This window comes from Suillus plorans (genome assembly GCF_016647745.1).
Source record: "Suillus plorans strain S12 chromosome Unknown HD556scaffold_65, whole genome shotgun sequence".
Taxonomy (NCBI): Eukaryota; Fungi; Basidiomycota; class Agaricomycetes; order Boletales; family Suillaceae; genus Suillus; species Suillus plorans.
The window spans coordinates 224,576-244,440 of NW_024537449.1; the positions used below are offsets into that span (position 1 = coordinate 224,576).

At 44.9% G+C, this 19,865-nt stretch overlaps 5 protein-coding genes across 5 annotated transcripts; 2 read left to right on the forward strand and 3 right to left on the reverse strand.

Moving 5' to 3' along the window:
- Positions 1–1,341: 1,341 nt before the first annotated feature.
- HD556DRAFT_1311858 (major facilitator superfamily domain-containing protein) lies at positions 1,342–3,382 on the reverse strand (the record flags this gene model as incomplete). Its single annotated transcript, XM_041300584.1, has 14 exons — positions 1,342–1,422; positions 1,482–1,549; positions 1,600–1,617; positions 1,680–1,711; positions 1,764–1,821; positions 1,876–2,068; positions 2,118–2,214; positions 2,272–2,624; positions 2,673–2,784; positions 2,812–2,889; positions 2,916–2,926; positions 3,047–3,083; positions 3,128–3,154; positions 3,204–3,382. 14 exons carry the CDS (start codon positions 3,380–3,382, stop codon positions 1,342–1,344), a joined length of 1,344 nt encoding a protein of 447 aa, XP_041155954.1.
- Positions 3,383–6,020: 2,638 nt separating this feature from the next.
- On the reverse strand, positions 6,021–8,137 carry HD556DRAFT_1447617 (uncharacterized protein; the record flags this gene model as incomplete). The annotated part of the gene is made up of 6 exons (XM_041307306.1): positions 6,021–6,454; positions 6,503–6,777; positions 6,861–7,066; positions 7,122–7,136; positions 7,185–7,544; positions 7,595–8,137. The coding sequence occupies 6 exons, from the start codon at positions 8,135–8,137 to the stop codon at positions 6,021–6,023; spliced, it is 1,833 nt and encodes a 610-aa protein (XP_041155955.1).
- A 1,310-nt stretch (positions 8,138–9,447) lies between these two features.
- On the reverse strand, positions 9,448–10,320 carry HD556DRAFT_1447618 (uncharacterized protein; the record flags this gene model as incomplete). Its single annotated transcript, XM_041307307.1, has 4 exons — positions 9,448–9,479; positions 9,541–9,880; positions 9,933–10,103; positions 10,159–10,320. 4 exons carry the CDS (start codon positions 10,318–10,320, stop codon positions 9,448–9,450), a joined length of 705 nt encoding a protein of 234 aa, XP_041155956.1.
- Positions 10,321–12,382: 2,062 nt separating this feature from the next.
- On the forward strand, positions 12,383–14,923 carry HD556DRAFT_1433969 (uncharacterized protein; the record flags this gene model as incomplete). Its single annotated transcript, XM_041305281.1, has 8 exons — positions 12,383–12,534; positions 12,609–12,699; positions 12,746–12,939; positions 12,988–13,120; positions 13,173–13,301; positions 13,353–13,498; positions 13,550–13,627; positions 14,878–14,923. 8 exons carry the CDS (start codon positions 12,383–12,385, stop codon positions 14,921–14,923), a joined length of 969 nt encoding a protein of 322 aa, XP_041155957.1.
- A 743-nt stretch (positions 14,924–15,666) lies between these two features.
- Positions 15,667–18,845, forward strand: HD556DRAFT_1433970 (uncharacterized protein; the record flags this gene model as incomplete). Its single annotated transcript, XM_041305282.1, has 15 exons — positions 15,667–15,855; positions 15,906–15,990; positions 16,036–16,277; positions 16,329–16,348; positions 16,415–16,522; positions 16,576–16,741; positions 16,790–16,938; positions 16,993–17,030; positions 17,136–17,273; positions 17,322–17,573; positions 17,623–17,761; positions 17,799–17,937; positions 18,028–18,133; positions 18,155–18,424; positions 18,472–18,845. The coding sequence occupies 15 exons, from the start codon at positions 15,667–15,669 to the stop codon at positions 18,843–18,845; spliced, it is 2,415 nt and encodes an 804-aa protein (XP_041155958.1).
- Between the last annotated feature and the right edge of the window lie 1,020 nt (positions 18,846–19,865).

Below are 19,865 nucleotides of genomic sequence, written 5' to 3' on the forward strand. Positions count from 1 at the left end.
ATTACTACTGCATCACCCTGCCATGGCCTGGTAATATGGTTGCATAGTTAGCTGTAACGGGAATTTAGCATGGAACGTGAGTTCATCCCTGACAGAGCTGTACATGTTTGCAATGAGGACATCCATCTCACACTAGCTTACATGCATTCCACATCGAACCCAATCAAACAATCATTGACCATTCCTGCTCTGAACACGAAGTGATACCACAACTACTGCAGATATCGTGGAATACCATATTGCCGCCTGCCTGCATGTATCTACCTCTCAAGGTCATGCGTACGGTCATGGGGCCGGTGTTACTGTCGTGGTCCTTTTCTTCGATGGGATCCACTGGAAGGAACACATGAAGTTGAGAACTTAATATCGATGCCCTGTACATCAGCGGGGGGCTTGTCTCGCTGTTTACCGTTGTCGCCGTTGGCACAGCATTCCCGGGACCGCGCTGACTCCAGCTGTCGTGCTGAGATGACAGTGTGCCAGAGATCAAACAACTTACATCATACAGATCCGTGGAAACCCCTTTTTATCACCTCTCCGTTGCTTTCCCTTCTACACGCAATTTGGCTGCCGTGCGTGTACATGCTTCCACTATTGCCTTCTAATGGTTCCCACCCAATACGTCCATTATCCCCGTGTCACTCGCACACGGACCAGTCCCGTCGTAGATATTGTCGAGCACCTCGATTTCTGTCTATCACTTCACACTCGCAACTCCGGCTGAGCATGACGAATTGCGAGCACGTCAAAAGACGTGTTGCTTACTCGATCACCTTCACACTCGCAATTCCGGCTGAGCATGACGGATTGTTATTGCTTGTCGAGCACGTCAAAAGACGTGCTACTTATCTCAATTCTCCTGGTGCCAACCCGTTCGTCATTATGGCTCTCGGTGCCGCTCATTTTTCGGGCCTTGTGGTTGTGCCACGTTGATGCTCGACGTTTCGTTCACAGACAATTGCACAGCACCTTATACTGCAGATATCCGCTTAGATACTCGGGACGATATACGCGAGCTGCAATTGTGCTCATTTGAGGTAGTAAGTAGTGTACACGCTATTTAATGTATACTTCTCCGAGTCGTCTCCAGAAAATCGCATGTGAGACGTCGTCGGAATCCCTCAGGATGATCTCATTGTGTACTAATATTGCATGTCGTTCTACTTCACACTCACAAATCCGGCTGAGTATAACGAATTGTTACTAGAATCAGATTATATGCGCCATATATAGTATACAAGCAGAATATAATCATGGTCACGAGAGGAGCTGCCCAGCGGTAATCACTTGTGGACTATATATATTAATATTGCCCCGTAGATGGACTCGCAAGCCGCTCACTTAGGATTCATTCTTCTTCTGCAATCTAACGTGAACGAACCGCATGAAAATGTACATTGCGGCACCGGCCAGTGCAGCGATCTGTGATTTATTGATCAAAATGTATATGGATAGAGAAGTGGCAATCGCAGTCGACTCACCCCAGAGAACAAAGCGGGTCTCCACCAAATGTAATGCGATGTAAGCAGGGCACCGGAGATGGGTGTTCCTAGGTAAACATTTATAAGGTGAAGCAAGAAGCGCTACAAATGCACCTACCAATTAAACTTCCGAATCCTGCAGAATGAACGTGTGCCAGTTCAAAATAATATACAAGTAAATCTGGTCCTAGCACTCACCGCCAATAAAGAAACTGATACCCATCCACCCGCTGTGACCAGATAAGATCATTCGCACATACTGAAGCTCGAGTTATCACTCACCCAAGCTCAGAGGGGTCGTGTGTTAGGGTAGCCATAAGTGGACCCACTATCGCAGTATCTACATGACCGATCAACACCTTCAACTATGTAGTAAAACGGAAAGAATACTTACACACCCCTGAAAAATAGCCATAAAGCACACCAATGATAACGACGCTGGCCATGCTACTCAATCCAATAGTGCCCAAAATTATCAATCCGCACGAGATTGCCGAAATCACGGTCAGATTGAGGACTCCTGTATACCCTGCGATATACCCTGCTGAAAGTCGCCCCACAGAGCTGGACGCGCTTAAAATCACAAGCTGGTGATTGAATCAGCAAAAAGACCACTTGTATAATGCTAGAACCCACAGAGTAAGATGAAAAGGTGATGTCGATACCGTGTTGGGTAGAATCGAGTTGAAGAAAAAAGTACGGGTAGTAAAAGCCAATCTGGAAAAGAAACGCCCTGCATAACGAGTGGTTATTTTCGAAATTTCGGGAGATGGTGTATTGCAGGTCTTACCCTACTGCCGCGAAAAAGAACGGAACATCACGAAGACACTTTTTAGCTGCCGCGATATAGTTCACTGGTGTCGTCGGCGGATCAAGGCGTGGTCGCATACACAAGCATGCAATCAGAAGGAGCGCGCTAAGTAACCCTGCACTTGCACGTACGCCATTGGCAAAACCAAGGGGCCCATTCAGGAGATTATTAAGCATAATCGGGTGGACGATAGCACCCAGCGATGAGCCCATAGTAACGAATGCCATCACCAGTGTGCGTTTCCGTTTGAAATAATGCGAGACGATGGCCAGGCTCGGGATGTACAGCAACCCCACCGCGATACCTGAGCCTAAGCCTTGAGTAAGGAATACCTATTATGATGTTAGAAAACAAAAGGTCAGAAAGCCGGAGGGCGTCACCTGATAGTACTGATTGGGCTTCGCCAATGACAGCATGAAGAGAGAGAAACCCTGTAGCAGCGACCCGGTAACGACAAGATGGTAACTAGGTAGTAGGCCTGCTGAGCACCGTCTCCGAGACATTTGCATGCACACTCACAAATAACCTCGATCGTATAGTGAGCCTGATACAAGGCTCACAGAGGTGCCTAAAAATGCATTGATGCTCCCAATGGATCTGCAAGAGACCATGAGGATACTCACAATAGAGAAGCCTATAGAACTCACGAAATAGCAAATGATGTCTCATTTGTGAGATAATTTTGAGTATAGAAGTCTGGAAGGCAAGCCGTTTAAACAAAGTTTCCTCACTTTCATGCGCAGCAATACAATACCTTGGTATACACCAAATGATGTGACGTAACTTTGACGCTTCAGAGCGCCATTCTTCATCGATGATAAAGCGCAACACTCACCCCCAAGTGCAGAACAATACGAGAAACCTAGGACAATCAAATAAGAGCCAGCACCACCAAAATTGTGTCTCCTTACGCTCCAAAAGCAGTGGACCAAGCGGCAAGGCCACCTTCCGGAAACTCTTGCAAGAGCAAAGGAAGGTCGGAGTCCTTGGAGACTGGGCGTTCAACTCCCAGCTCCTCTGACCCACCTTTGTGTTCTTGTGCAGCCCATGGTTCCGCAACAAGTGTTTCAGGTTTGGTTTCGACTGCCATCGATGTGACGGTTGACTTGCACACACAATGAAACTAAAGTTTGATCCTTTTATCTATCCTTGATGACAAAAAATGAATGAGCTAAGTTCACGTTATACACCGGAACAAGTACAAAGGCGTCGAGACAGTTACCATAGCATGTGTCCGGCTAATAAAATTATGCCAGTGTTCCATTTCATTCATAGCCATGAAAGCGTCGCTTATATTCTCCTAGTAATTCATTTCAGGAAGCTTGTTGAAGCCTGCAAAAAGATGGATACAATCATTTGTTTAATCACCGTTAGCCTCGGAACCAATTGGATTATCTGTGAATATAATATGAAGCTGTGCCAGATGATCAATGATCCAGTGGCAAAAACGGTGGCACGGCGTTGTGGAGATCGCCTGATATGGTATGATGATAGCGAGCGAAAGAGGTAAAGAGATTTGCACTCGACATAAGGATGTGATTTTTTTTACAAGGGGGTGAGGACTTTGTTTAAAAGTAGTGATGGCTAAGTGACGCGCACCATAGGTAAATAACGCACTGCGAATCGGTGGAGCATGGGGCCCGCTGCCTAACCCAAAGCAAGGCAGACAAACTGTAATGATGATTATGCTAGCTCCGAACTTATGGTGAAACTTACTAAGCTCCATGGAGACCACGAATGTGCACCTGCCGGTGCTAGGAGCAATGGAGGTCTGAGCATGTACGTACTGCGGACCGGGAGTAACGTGTGACGCATAAATGCTCGCAAGCTAGACGGTAGAGCAGTGGGGTCTCCTCCAGCGGTGGGTGGCACTTAGTCAGTAGGGATAGAGCCTTCGGGCGTTGTCGTAAATAGCATAATCAGTAGGTTGAGGCCACACCAGCTTCCGTCTGACCGAGGCAGGCACACTGCCAGCCGTGCCAGTGCAAGAATTCGCACATGATCCACTGATGAAGATGCCGTCAATTTTACACAGGAGAAAAAATTAACATCAGGCCAGAAATAGCTGCTAATGGTACTCAATTCTGTGCATCCAGAAGAGGTTTCGAGATCGGAATGGTTGGACGTCCGACGCTGTGGTGAATTAATATTGATGAGTCAATTGTTTGGTCATATGTATTGCCACTCAAAGTCCGCTGTGTAGTTACGCTCGAAGCACACACCAGCGAAACGTCACAATCTACGCGTCCCTTCAAGCTTCAGGTTACGAATGTGTGGGAGCCTCATGACACGAAATCGTCTTCTCGCCGTTCACCAATATCCAGGACAGGAGTTACCATGTAGCCCGGGCTTCGAAACGTCTGGTGAATTTGTAGAATGTCTGGGCCAAAGACTCGGCGAGAATCAAACATGTGGTTTTAGGCTGTTGCGCGATTGCCGCCACTGGAAAAGGAAGATGACATCATCAAAGGATTGGATTAGGCTGAGGCTCGTGATACGAAGCTCAGCAAGGGCCGGAGCCATGTGACATGTCTGATGCATCAAATATTCTGTGTCTACGTTGTACCAGAATACTGCGAATATTTTTCAGCCATATGTCAAGCTTCATTGATGCTATCTCTGATCGCCTTCGCATCGCCCATGGGCGAAGAGCCAAGCCGGCCAGAATCATCCCGGGAGAAACAAACCTCGTCGGTGAAATACTACATGCCGTCATCAATAGTATGCAGTGCCATTCATATTCATTCAGCCACTCGATGGTACTTACCCTCTAGAGACACCCCTAGCCAAACCTTCATTTCTTCTATTAGAAGAATATTATCATACCTTTGGGTTAGGAGCCATTCCAATCAGAACGAGCTGCTGTTGATCAGGCAGAAACACAGTATAGGAATCTTACGAAGCGGTGGGGAGCAGTGGTACTAGTGGCTGAAATCGAGGTTTCTCGCGATTCCTGCTCCCACCTTCGTATGAACACTTGCAAGTGGCAGTGCGTCATGGCCCAGTCAACATCCTCATTGCAAGTCAATACTCGTGTAGCGCCCCTGTTGTCCCAACATCAGGAGATCCTCACCTCGTTCACTTTCCGTGTCTCGCTCTCACCAATCTGAAGAAACTCGAGGACGACTTCGCTAAAGCGATTAAGCAACCGGTCAGTATGCGCCCATAGGAGCTGAAGAAGGATTTGTGAGAACTCTTATGGATAGTATGGGATGAGATCATGCTACCCATCGTCACACATCGGTGGTTTCGGAGTTTTGACATGAGCAAGATTTGAATCAAAATGGGTTTGATAAATAAAGAATTTCCACTTTGAATTTTGAGCGGAGAACAAGATGAAATTTGAATGAACAGTGAGATGGCAATACAAAGTGACACATTTTACCGCACATTTTGAGTCATGACTAATATTTGGGGTTTTCAGCCAGGAAAAATTACCATGCAATATGTAAAATTTGTGATAAAAGGTAAATAAAAACTTTTGAACGAGAAAAAATGTTATGCAAAATAATATATAATAACTGGTGTTTCCCCATAGCAGTTAAACTCAAATTTTTCTGACGTTAAAATGTAATAAGGAAAAATGCCAAGTTTTATGCATGGGAAAATGACATGGGCACCCAGTGGGCATTCATTGCACATTCATAAGAGTGCTAAGCAAGCATTCATTGCGCATTCCTGAGGGATTTGATGGGCACTCGGTATTATGACAATGATACAGTAAGGTATTACATAGTGATGCGTGACTGTTCTACAAGACAAATCTGACCAAAGCGCAAATTGATAAACACCGACGGAGTAACTGCGATATCCACAGTGTTCTTCTTGAGGAAACACTTAGCTACATTAAAGATACAACCGCGATAACTTCCGTCGAGAACAATACACTGTTGGTTTTTTTTGCGCGGAGGGGCTGGGCTCAAATCTGTGGTGGGTATGTGATAGTGCTGAATCGCAGCGCCTGCAGTATTCGACGAGCAGAATACTGCAACACAGCCTTCGGAGGCGGGTCCATTCTGACCGAGGAAGGGATCAGGACAAGCCATTGATGCGAATCGATTGTGTAGTCTGCCTCCCATGAAGGAGGGAGAAACTTTCAACATTGCGTGATAAGTGGTGAACTTGGACAAAAATTCCTTGCTCATCAACCATGCTAGTGGGCCTAGAATCAAATAAGTGGATGCTACGGGGGTTTTGTTAGAGGACTCACTCTTTTCGGTTTTTTCCGTTCTAGCGTCAAGCATGTCATTGATATCGACAGTCCAGGGGTCGGCAGTCTGTGATGGATTGAGGCTAGAAGGGTTATCGGCCATGCCCAGATCCTCGGAGCTAGCACCCCAGTTGGTCCACGTGATTGATGACAGATTTGCAATAGAAGCTGACGAACTTGAGACAACCTTTTCAGGGGGGGGGGGGTGACGCTTCTCGGTTGCGGGACCAAGTAAGATCTTCTCCGCATCTCGCAAAAAGATAACATGTCGGGTCCTTCGAGCATGGCGCCATTCAACCTCATGCCATACCTAAATACACATGAAATCGATTCATGCAAACATGTGCGTATCACTTACCTGGTAGCAACGTCCTTGAGCTGAATCTTAGTGCGCTGCTGTCCATGCAGGGCAACAGTGCAATCCGTGGAGTTGAAACTGTACAATGTGGCTCGGTAGCCCTTACGGCCACCTCCAATAATAAAAACTTCTTGCCCAATGTCCTTCTTGAAAGAATCCAGGCTGACGTTGTACACTTTGATCACGAATCCAATGGGAACGTGAACCTGTTGGAAGTCAGGGAAGTCAGACATGCGTAAGTCGAGAAGAATTAGTACTGACAAGTGAGTGGTCGATCTCAGAGAGTAGAGTCAAGCGAGCATTTGGAAAGTCAACGCTTCACACGACCCCTTTCACGGGATACTCTGACCCACGGGCGACTCTCACAACATCTCCAGGCTTAACATTGTAACCCTTATCTTGCATATACTGGAGTGTCTGGGGCTTGAAGATCCGCTGAACAACTTTAATTGGAACTGGGATGTTCAATGATTCGTGCTGGAACCACAGATAATTCCCTCCCTTGGAGAGCCAGTGCACGATGCCAGATTTTCCTATATGTTCCCCCATAAGCACATCTATAGAATCACCAATCTGAATAGATTCAATATCAGGGGGAGGATTAAAAAGTTGCTGAGTTGGAAGCCGTGCTTGCGGGGTGTGACTCAAAGGGCGACGGTCTAGGTAGTACTTGGAAACTTCCAACTATCCTTTGTATTAAATGCTGTTCTTCCAAGATAATGAGGAACATTTACCTCTTCTTTTGAGACGTCCTGACAAAGACAGAATATATCACCTGTCATCTGAATGATGTACCCTTCCACCCCTAAGTACGGACCTGCCACTACTCGAACTGTGTCGCCGACTTGAAAAATGCGCTCTATCTCCTCTAATCGAAAATTTATTTCCTTTGGGCGACCACTCAAAGTCAACTTCAAGGTGACGGAACTGGCAGGATGGTTGGTCGAGACAACTCGACCAATCTCTGAATTAAGGTCTCCTTTGATAATCATGGCCCGATCGCCTACATGGAGGAACTGCTTGGCAAACGCAAGCACAGTTGATTTGAGGAAAGCTTGGTTCCACCCAGATTGTAGGTGGAGTTGTATGTTGTCAGCATGAGGGCAGACGATGTGTTCTAGGCGATCACGGTGGACCTTTTTAAGTAGAAGACCCATATAATACCTCTTTCCATTGTATTTGCACCCTATGACTTCTTCGCTGTGATTGATGTCGGAGACCGCGTCTTCGTTCGGAAGGCGGGATCGGTCCAGTAATGACTGAGACCCTCGAGGCATGGGATAAGGGAGTTCCCGTGGGGGAACTAAAACTGCGACCAAATAGAATTCCAAGTTCCGAATATCTAGTTCCAAGTGCCGAACATCGAGTCCTGATTACCGAATTCCTAATATCGAGTTCTGGATATCGAATTCCGAGGTCCGAATATCGAGTTCCAGGTTCCGAGTGTTGAGTCCCAAATACCTAATATCAAGTCTCTTCCCAATATCGAGTCCCAAGTGCCAAACATCAAGTCCCGATTACCGAGTTCCTACTATCAAGTTCTGGATATTGAATTCCAAGGTCCGAGTATTGAGTTCCGAGTTCTGGATATTGAGCTCTGGATATTGAGTTCTGAGTCCCGAGTGTAGAGTCCCAAATACCTAATATCAAGTTTCTTCTGAATATTGAGTTCCGGATATTGAGGTCTGGATATTGAGTTTCGAGCTCCGAGTGTAGAGTCCCAAATACTTAATATCAAGTTGTTTCCGATTATTGAGTTCCATGTACCGAATATTGAGTCCCGATTACCGAATTCCGAACATCGACATTGAGCTCCGAATCTCGAGTGTATATCAAGTTTCGAATATTGATTGCTGAGTTCCCAATGTTAAGTGCCGATTATTGAGTCCCGAATATCGAGTTCTGAGTTTCGAGTGTCCTCCGAATATCAAGTTCCAAGTGCCGAACATCAAGCCCCGATTACCAAATTCCGAATATCGAGTTCCGAGTTCCAAGTGTAGAGTCCCAAATACCTAATATCAAGTCTTTTCCGAATATCGAGTTCCATGTACTGAATATCAAGCCCCAATTACCAAATTCCGAATATCGAGTTCTGAATCTCGAGTGTATATCAAGTTCCGAATATTGATTGCTGAGTTCCGAATGTTGAGTGCCAATTATTGAGTTCTGGATATTGAGTTCCAAGTTCCAAGTGTTGAGTCCCAAATATCTAATATCAGGTCTCTTCCCAATATCGAGTTTTAAGTGCTGAATATCAAGTCCCAATTACCGAGTTCCTAATATCGAGTTCAGGATATTGACCTCCAAGTTCCGGATATCGAGTTCCAAGTTCCGAGTATTGGGACCCATATCCTTAATATCAAGTTTCGGAAATATTGGTCCTCGATGCTTCATTGTTGGCAATCGATTATTGGTACTTGGTATTCCAGAGTAGGTACTAACACTGGTAACTACACTTTCTACTTATTTGATCTTTCATAGGATGGTCAGGGTGGGCAATCCACCCTAGCCCATCCACATGAGGGAACCCCGGCATAAATATGAACAGAATCCCTCATATACCATGCCCACGCAACCCGATCCCCTTCTACTTCATGAACCCCATGTCTAACAATCCTTCTGGAAAACACAATCATACAGCCAGGATTGTACCTGAACTCCAGCTGAAGGCTTGGCATACTAATGTGAGCATTGGAATAATTCCCCACCGTGATGAGAATATCGAAGCATTCCAGAATGGATAAATGGTCTCGATGATTCAGGGTTTGCCGATTGGAAATGATAGAGAGGGAGTTAAACACCAATGCCCAGTACTGGAGGGTCTCAGACATCTGTGGCAGTTCCTTGCTTTCTGCCTTTTCTCCGAGGCTTGCAAAGGTTTGTAACCCTGCCCAGTACTGCTCTGGATGCATCACCCTGAGTGCCGCTGATGCAATGGCTGCTGGCCTCGCAATGGCCTTGAGGATTTTCTCACTGAATGGTCCCTTCAATGATGCAGATACCTCCGGATCTGACAAATTCTATGGGATTGGTGAATTTAACTTCTGAAACCGCCATCTCATCAGATCCTACCTCATGCCCCTGTTGAAACCATGCCGGAGATAAATTCATGCATCTGGGAGTTAAGCCAACATCTTCAGAGCTGTGTTTGAACCACTCCGAATTAGTTCGCCAATTGCCATTGACCTTTACACTTTTTTTCAGACTTAGAGTGAGCAGATCGGTGGCTGCCCAAATTTCCCTCTGTGGGTACCATTTGATATTCAATATCCATCGAGTAACAATGGATATTACACACCTGGGTTGCAGCTGTCAGGGCGTCTGGGAGGTACCATGCGATGATGGTACCGGACACATTGAGAATTGTGGTGGGTATGTCCACCAACTTTGTCCCCTCATGGCCAGGAGGACATCTCTCAAGCAACTTCTCCTCTTTCTCTTCATTATGCCCGGTGTTCATCGGGGAGATCAATTTGCTATATCTTGCTATATCAATCTGCATCTGAACTGTGATGAAGGAATTTGAATGATCAAATGACTTTTTAGAATCTGCAGGAAGACACACTGGGATTTTGATATGCCTTTATGAGGCGATCTACCAGGGTCTCCTCCTGTCTTCTCTGAATTGAATTTCTGTTCAGTATATTCACATGCCTCATGAGTGACAGTCAGGGCCCAAGTGTGCCAGAGGCTTATTTCAATAGGAGAAGTGGAAGAACTATTCATGATGAAGTTGATCTTGGGAAATCAGAAGCTGAATGCTGAATGCCCAGAAGTTGGTGTTAAAGGGGGTGGAGATAGTGAGGATCAGATAAGGGAGCCTTGAATGATGTTGGCTTTCAAAGATGTATTATCATCCATTGCTCAATAAAATATCAGATGATTGGGAGTGTGCTGGATATCAGATATTCATTTGTTGACACCCAGGTCTCAGAACTCGGTATGCTTCACTTGAATTTCGGTAGTCGGAACTTTGCATCTCTCGGGGCAACACAAGTTTCGCACGCCGGTTTTCACATTCTGCAAGACAACTCAAGCACCATTAAAGTCCATGTCAAGAGAGAACCTGCTGCCGGCACTCGGTAAGCTTCACTCAAATTTCGGTAGTCGGTAGCTGGTACTACATGTTTGCATCTGTACTGGGTGCTCGATTTTCTGGCACTTATGACCTTTATCATTAGATGACTTTGAATGATTACCTCCTCTGATTGGGATGATATACAACTACCTCAGCTCCGTCATGTCTACAATTATCTTTTACCTGGGCCCACCCGTCTATATGATATACCCCACTCGGCCCACCCATCTAATATAATATATATCTGGGCCCGCCCGTGTACTTGGTACACCCATCTACATAATATCCAACTACCTCGGCCCATCCATCTATATAATATCCATGTCCATCGGCCCACTCATCTACTCTACATATTCCCCACATGGGCCCACCCACCTCCATCAGGAATAATATCCCTCCCGGCCCATCCGTCATAGTTGAGGATATTTTACCATCAGCCCATGGTCTGTTGGCCCGTATCATATGGGATATTATGTATGTCTGTTCACTCGTATAATACGGAGATTTGTCACTGTAGTATGTGAAAGAAGTCCTCTGAACCAGGGATTCAAAGGATCTCCTCCCTCATCACCCAAAGTGTTATCATTGAGAACCCACTATCCAATCACTAGCGTGAAAGGTTGCTGCCCTTGTTGCATGCGCGGACGGGACTCCCGAGTCCTTGTGAGACCTCCACATTCATGCCATCGGAGCTATGATCCAAAAATACTCAGCCAATTTTGTGAAACTTGACTCTGGCTCAGCAGAAAGACCTGCAAAGAAAGCCAGGCTTGATGATGGGTGTGTTGTACTCCTTACTGGATCCACCGCGACACTGGGATCCTATATGCTTGCCAATCTTCTCAGATGACCAGAGGTCTCAAGAGTCTATGGTCTCAATTGATTTTCGGCGGCTCCAGGGACATACAGCAGTATGCCTCAGCTCAATGCATTTGAGGAGAGGGTTAAATACGCAACTTCTAACCTCGTCGAGGAAGATCCATTATCTTGAGGGAGACATCTCAGGACAGATTGGGTTTGACAGCTCCTACTTATGAATGGGTTGGTGCTCTCTCTTCTGCTCAGCTAGCTCATCTCTGACCCTGAAGCTCAGATGTCACAGAGGAAATTAATTGACCCTAGGTTCTAGGGCTTTTTCGTAACGATACTCCCGATACAGCTACTCCGTTTCTTAGGCGGGTTTCATTGCATTACAATATTGATGGCACTTAGCCAGTGCGCCATTTTTTTCATTACATACTATTGAACTTTTGACATATAAAGTGGCTCATTTTCCATGACATTGGTAATTATACCTACATAGTTCAACTTATAGTATGAGTACTGACAAAAATAATCCCTCCGGTGATCCTTCACACAAGTGTTGTGGCTCAGCCCTTCAAATGGGTCTACATAAAAAGGTGTAGGTGGTCTTACAGATGGTAGCAAACCCCCCTGACTTTTGATGATCAGAGTTTCATTGAATCCCCTTGTTCTCCATGGTTGGCATTTTGGTCAAACAGTGTTTGCATTGTGCAACTACCCTGCTCTTCTTACGTCAGGTATACTCCAACTCAAGGAATCACAGGACCCTTTCATAGAGGACTATCCCGCAGAGTGAGTCCAATCACATCATCGCATATCCACATCACTTACGGTACAGCTAACATTAGTATCTGACGGGAACACAGGGTATTCATGGAGTTGCTGGATTCCTATCCTGGCCTCTTAGATCACCTAACTAGTGGAGAGGAAGAGGACATTATCCACGTAGGAGAAATGGTAAGTTTTGAGTAATGGAAGGTCATCAAACTGACCTTGTAAACAGCTAGGCAAAGGGGCATCTGACATGCGAGGTGATGACACCAAAACCCTCAAATCTGCTGTGATCAAATGGCTTGTCCCCAGAGGACAAGTAGTCATACCTCCTCTTTCCCGAAACATGAAGTCTGACCGGGGATTTAACCATGAAGTTATGGGAGCGTTGCTTTGCCCTGCGGGCCTTGATTGGTCGAATGTAGAGTAAGTCTTTCTGTCATGCAATAACCAAAATGTCATTATGCTACCCAGAACCAAAGAGTGTCTCAAGAGCGGTGAAACCACAGTTTGTGGTGACCAGTGGCCAATATTCTTATATGCAGGTTATGTTTATGATCCTGAAGATCCCTGGAAGGGGTTATTGAGGAGCAATATACTCGTCTATGTGAGTTCAATCTATTTAACGTTCTCACTCATAGCAAAGTCTTCCTTCGTAGGGTTTCAAACATGTGTTTACGTCACCAAGCTCAGTAGATAAGGAACCAAAGGCTACATGCTCCGGCAACACATACCTCCATGGCATGAAATCCGTAACTAGAGGATCCTTGGCCTATATTGCCATGCAGGCATGTAGCCAATTTAGTACCGCATTCCTTCCCTGTTGATTGTTATTTCAGGTTCGGTTCTCGTTGAGTTCATCATCCGTATTCTCCCGTACCAACACGGTCACAGATTCAGAAAATTTCTATCATAGCATTCTGGACCTGTTAGAAGATCCTTATAAAAGTGAGGAGGTAGGTGACCTGATGATGTGGTGGACTCAGTTCATTATGCATCTCATACACCTTAAGTCCCAGGCTAATACCTTGCACAGTCGTGTTTTTCCTAATTCTTTGTCGTTGCAGCGTAGTATCAGCAAAAACAGCATGCTCTCGAAGATTCACAAAAAAATGTGCTGCCCTTCAAGAGCAATCTACTGTCACAAATTAATTTTGTTGTAATATTTTTATTGTCCTGTACAGCCTGTATTAATTAATGAATATTGTGTAAATATAATATGATGATGGCATAACAAATCCCTCTCTGCATGTGCAATGTTATGTATATGTGACCAAATTATAAGCCTCTTGCCTTCATGAGACAACTCAGTGGCTCCCTATCAGTGATGTTAGACTCTGCCATCAGAAACACTATGTGTAAGAGTAGTTGTGTCTGACAATGTACCAGCATTTTGCTTTGTTGAGGTGACTCATTGTAGCACTTAGACTCACTGCTAAAGATGTTAGGTCTGAGACAACAGTGTCTCCTTGTCAGTGATGTTAGACACCACCATTGGAAACACTACATGTAAGAGTGGTTATGTCTGACAATGTATCAGCATTTTGCTTTGTTGAGATGTTAGGTCTCTCTATCAAAAACTACCTATATATTGCTAGATGTATCTTATATAGAAACAACAGTTTACTGTTGTCTGACAACTCATTGTAGCTCCCAGACTCATTGTTGATAATAGTAGACTTTGCAATCAAAAACAATCCTGGTAAGAGAAGGTATGTCTGACAATATATCAGCCATATGATTTGACAAGATTGTTCTGTCAATTTATGGTTACACTTGGGCACATTGCCAGTGATGGCAGACTTTGCAATGTAAAGCTGCCAATATATAGCTAGCCATAGTTGGTACATTTGATAATAACAGCATCACTGTGCTAGGTAGATCACAGCTTACTACCATAGGTTTGCCAATATGATGGCTTATGGGGAATCCCACCTACGTAGTCTACTCATCTACTCCTTTGTCAAGTTTTCTGCAGTTTAATAAAGCTTTGCTATGTATCATCAAATATTTGATGATGGTAGACCTCACAATTGAAAGCTATGTATATATAGCTAGGTACAGCTGATCACACTTGGGCACATTGCCAGTGATGGCAGCCCTTGCAATTGGAAGCTGCCAATATATAGCTAGCCATAGTTGGTACATTCGATAATAACAGTATCAATGTGCTAGGTAGATCACAACTTACTACCATAGGTTTGCCAATATGATGGCCTTGAGAGAATCTGCCTATGTAGTCTACCTATTTATTCCTTTATCAAGTGGTCTGCAATTATGATGAATATTTTTAACATTATATATCAGATAAAGTTAGGTAAAGCCTTGTTATACTCTGGTCAAATGCCTGATGATGCTCTGGAGGATCATGCAGATAGAAGGTGGTGGATCCCATAGACGGAAGGTGTGAATGTATTTCCAAGTCCAAATACTGGCAAATATTACATAATATAAATTCTACAGTGTCCTGGCAGTAGCGTGGTCACTAGTCAGCCAATAAAACATGTTTATTGTATCACACATATTATCTAATGAATTCTCACAGGCCTGTGCTTGGCCCAGTGTTGCGCACATACAGCGCCTGAATATGATGTCCCTTGCATCTTAGAAGGAACAGTTGCTCACATATAGCGAGAGATGCAGCCTGAATATGATATCCCCCCTCCTATTGGTGAGAAATATCTTTATAAATCTGATGTATGCACTAATGCTCTGTCATTATTAGGCCAGCCGCATAGTACGATTCAGTCGGTTCCCTTGCCCCGAACATCCTGGAAAATCAACAGTCAGAGGTGCATTCATATGATATGAATGTATATAAACCATCCACTTCCTCACATATAGAGCCACAACAACATGTGCATACCTCAGTTACATTTTCAGGCCATCATGATGGGACTATGCGGGTCACAAGGCGCAATATTACCAGCACAAATTCATCGCCTTCATCTATGTCCCAATCAATTCAACCCACACCAAGTGAAGAAGATAACATATATTTTACTGGCAACAATGATCCTATGCCCATGGACAATGCTCTGGGTCATCATGAGACCTTGCCTCATAAGCGCAGACGGACAGCTGCAGTAAGAACTTGCTCTTGGCTCATTTTGGTTACTAACCAGTACTTAGGACAATCCCCTCCTAGGTTGGATGAGCAAACACGACACTTATGTTGCTGAACTCATTCGATTGGATGGATGTGGAGAATATGCTAGTGGTATATGCAGGGGATGTCATGCTCATGCACAGTTTCAATGTCTAGACTGCGATGATTTGCAGTTGTATTGTTGTGAATGCACTGTGACCAATCATGTGCGGTCTCCCACCCATCAAATACAGGTACTTACGTGTCGTTGCAGTACTAATTCAAAATATTAAATTATTTGCAGGAATGGATTGGCAAATTCTTCCAGGGCATGTCTTTGAAGATGTTCGGCCTTCAAGTCCAGCTTGGGCATCCTGCCAGCCAAAATTGTATTCTCCCTCGACCGGCATTCAATGACGAGTTTGTGCTAATAGATACAAACAGAATCCATGAAGTCGGGTTGGATTTTTGTGGCTGTGAAACCTCCAACACGCACATCAGGCAGCTTCTTTGTCATGGCTGGTTCCCATCAACATTGATTGACCCCAGGACTGCAGCAACATTTCAACTATTGCGTCACTTTCAGATATTATCTTTTGAGTCCAAGGCTTCCACATATGAATTCTACCACTCATTAGTTCATTTGACGGATAATACAGGGCTCACAAAACCCAAGGTAAGGTGCTTCGATATTCTGCCCACTTATAAGTTTAATGTTTGACTTTAGGACCACTACAACACATTCATGTGAATGGTTCGTGAGTGGAGTCATCTCAAAATGTTGAAATGATTTGGTCATGGTCATGAATCGAGCGGGGTTGAGGGCACATTGCAAGGCAAATGTGTCGTCATCTGTCTAGCTTGTCCACAGCCTGGTATAAATTTGCCCAATGGCTGGGAGCATGCAACAAAAGATAAACAGTAAGTATCAGAGACGTGTGAGAATGATGACAATGAGCTAATGTTTATTTCAGGTGGTTGTACACTACATTTGTCACCATAGATGTGAACTTTTGCTTGAAGAGGTGCAATGTGTCGACTGATCATGCTAACCCCAGCCTTTCTAAAGGATGGTCGTATTTTGTGGAGGAGGCTGATTACAAGTCATATCTAGCTGAGCATCTTGGAGAAGCACAAGAGGTATGTGATCTCCATGTTTTTCTGTATGTTTCTCATTCCATTTCGCAGAAAAGCACTTGCTCGAGTCACAATGCAGTAAATATGGTGGATACCAAATTGTCTCAAGGACTGGCTGCAACTGGTGTTGGCATGGTCAACTACACACACCACAACATAAAGCGAGGTAATGGAGTTGGTGATCTACAGAAAGGCGAAAAGTACGTCAAGGGCTGAACCACGCTTAGGTGTAAGGAACTGATCATGTTGTACAGGTACATTAATATGGATTATCTGTTCTTCTCCATGTTGAGTAACAATTCCCTCAAGATATTGAACATGTCCTATGACATTGCATGCCAGTAGCACAAGCACATCTGGTCATGCATGGTGTCGCTCCCTCAGTCACACCATTTAGACTATGTATCAAAGATTATTCACTTCTTCATACCGAAATTTCACCTTCCCGCACACATTGCAAAATGTCAATCGATATTCTCATTCAACTTCACTTGCTTCATTGGCCGGACGGATGGCGAGGCCCAGAAAGAGGTTGGTCAAACATCAATCCAGTGGCCTCGAGTATGAAGAACATGGGGCCCAGGGTGCCATCGAGACACACTCGACGACCATTTTGGTGATTGGAATTGGAAGAAGGTAGTAGGCTTGGGTGCTTTGCTGTTGAATAAGATGAAAGATGCTCTGGTCGAAAGGGCTGAACACCAGGCTGCTTTTGACGAGTTTGATGCTGTGATCTCTATTGAACATCATGCAACATGGCTCAGTGAAATGGAGGTTTGGGAACAGAATCCTAACGACACCATGATTCCCAATCCACTTGAAACCAAAGCTATCAGTAAGTAAAGCTTACTTTCCTAGTGATCCCTCACTGACAATAGATGTAGCAATTACACAGGCAGGTGCACAGCTGAGACTGGCCAAGCTGGAAGCACACAAGCTGGAGCATGGGGTAGATGTCTCATTACATCCAGAAGTCTCACCTAGTGTACTTATTGTGTCCGGTCTAGACCTGGAAGAAGAACAGTAAGTGCCCATCAGTAATCCAGCTGACAATTTTTAGACGTCATCTTAAGTCTTTGGTCAAGTCCATGGGTGTGCATATCATGGATACACAATGGGGCAGCCTTGTTCGGATGTGGAACTTGCTCTGCCATAAAATCGAGACATGGGGTCATGTTCAGGTTCTTTACATGCCTGCAGTGCTTCAAGGAGGGCACGATGATCAAAATAATGCTGAAGATATCATACTGTGGTTACCTTCACAGATGAAGAACAAGCCATGAGATCAGCACCTTCAGAACAATGAATGGGAATTACGCTACGCCCAGGCCCATGATGCGCTTGAAGAGCTTCGCCAGTGTTTGCATATACACTGCTCACTTCTCACATTTAAATGTGAATAGATGCATGGCCAAGGCACTAATATGCGAGCCCAAAACGCCCTCACTTGCATCCATGGCTGGCGTACTGCATGCATAAAATGCTACAGATCGGCTTGGACAGCCCTAAAATTCCTAGCCATGCTGTTGAAGAAGATGGATTGGAAGGGCCGATTGCACGAGCTAGCAGATGAGCATATCAAACCTCTTGTGGATCTGTTTGGTGTCTGGGAAGGAAGACGTCAGGTATCATGGATTTGGATGATGGAGGGGATTGATTGCAATGGCCAGGATTGTGATGATGATGGTCAGCATCACTGGCATTATTCTCAAATTAATCTAATATATTACCAGGAGTGCATATCAAATGGTGCAAGAGCCGGGCGAGAGCCCTACAATGGACAGAGGAAGTGGAATTGCTCACAGAGGAAATGGAGAGAGTGATATGGTTTTTCCACTGGGATGCACAGTGTTGGGAAGAGCAGAGAAGTCAATTCACAGGAGAGAGCCCTGCCCATACCGAAGGCTTGCAGGCCTATGCTGCCCGACAGGCTGATATCCGCCATAGGCTTGCTGGCCATTTTTGTGTGCTTTGGGCACCTTACCTGATGCCGACCCTGAGCCCTGGTATCGACACCACACCTCCCTTCCTCCATGCTGAGCTGTCATTACCCGACTTGACAATGCCTGTGATGGACACTGATGACTTCTGTGACGATCACGCCTGATCGGTGTAGTTGTACCTTATTTTTGACTATACATGCTGTATTACATCATCCATGAATAAAGATCGTGATTCTGAACATACGAAGCAGAAGCATGATTAAGTTGCTGGGGATTGTTCTTAATTGCCAAGTTAGAATGGTACGGAGATTGTTCTTAGTTGCTGAGCTAGAATGGTACAGGGTAGTGCGGGGTTGCTCTATCTAGCTATGTCTGCTAGTTAGCCTACCATAATTAGTGCTGCCGTGGTCCAGTTCCGAACCATGGTTCGAACCTGACCATTGGTCAGGTTCATTCATGGTTCGGTCCACGGTTCCCCATTTTGGCCGGACCAAACCAAAATGAGGTTCACGGTTTGTTGTTCCTGGGACAGTTCGGTCATGGGTTCGGACCTTCCCGAACCATTCCGAACCATGAACCGAAACTTCCTTGAGATATCAGCAAAGCTGGTAACTTCTCTTCCGCACTCATGGGTACTTCAACTTCTGGGATCCTCGACATCTGCATTGACTTTCAATTCTGTCCGGACACTCGCATTTTGTGCTCCCGGTTGTCCAATCAAGCTCAAGGTACCAATTAACCATCAATCAAGCTCTATCATAAACTAACCAATATATTACTTTGATATATTTTCCAGGATTCTCCAATGCATATGGCGGAGACTGGTTGTGTTTGCACTGGTCTGAATCAATCTTGACACTATTTAGGTACATTGCGCATGTAGACTCGACTCTGGATGGGGGACTTATATGTTCTTTGTTGGGCACTCAGCAGTGTCAGCACTGTCCTCAATCATGAGGTTTGTCTAACAATCAATCAACAAATTCTTGATCTTGGTGAAATCAAACCAATCATTGTCGACCGCTATGAAAAATGCTCAACTCCCCAACAAATCAAACCACACATCTCGTCGTGCAGCTCCTCCTGCAAGCCCATTGTGCCTCATTCATTGGTGTCGTTTGCTCAGATACATTTCAGCACACGGCCTCTAAATGCATCCCAACCAATCGAACAACAGTCCTGAC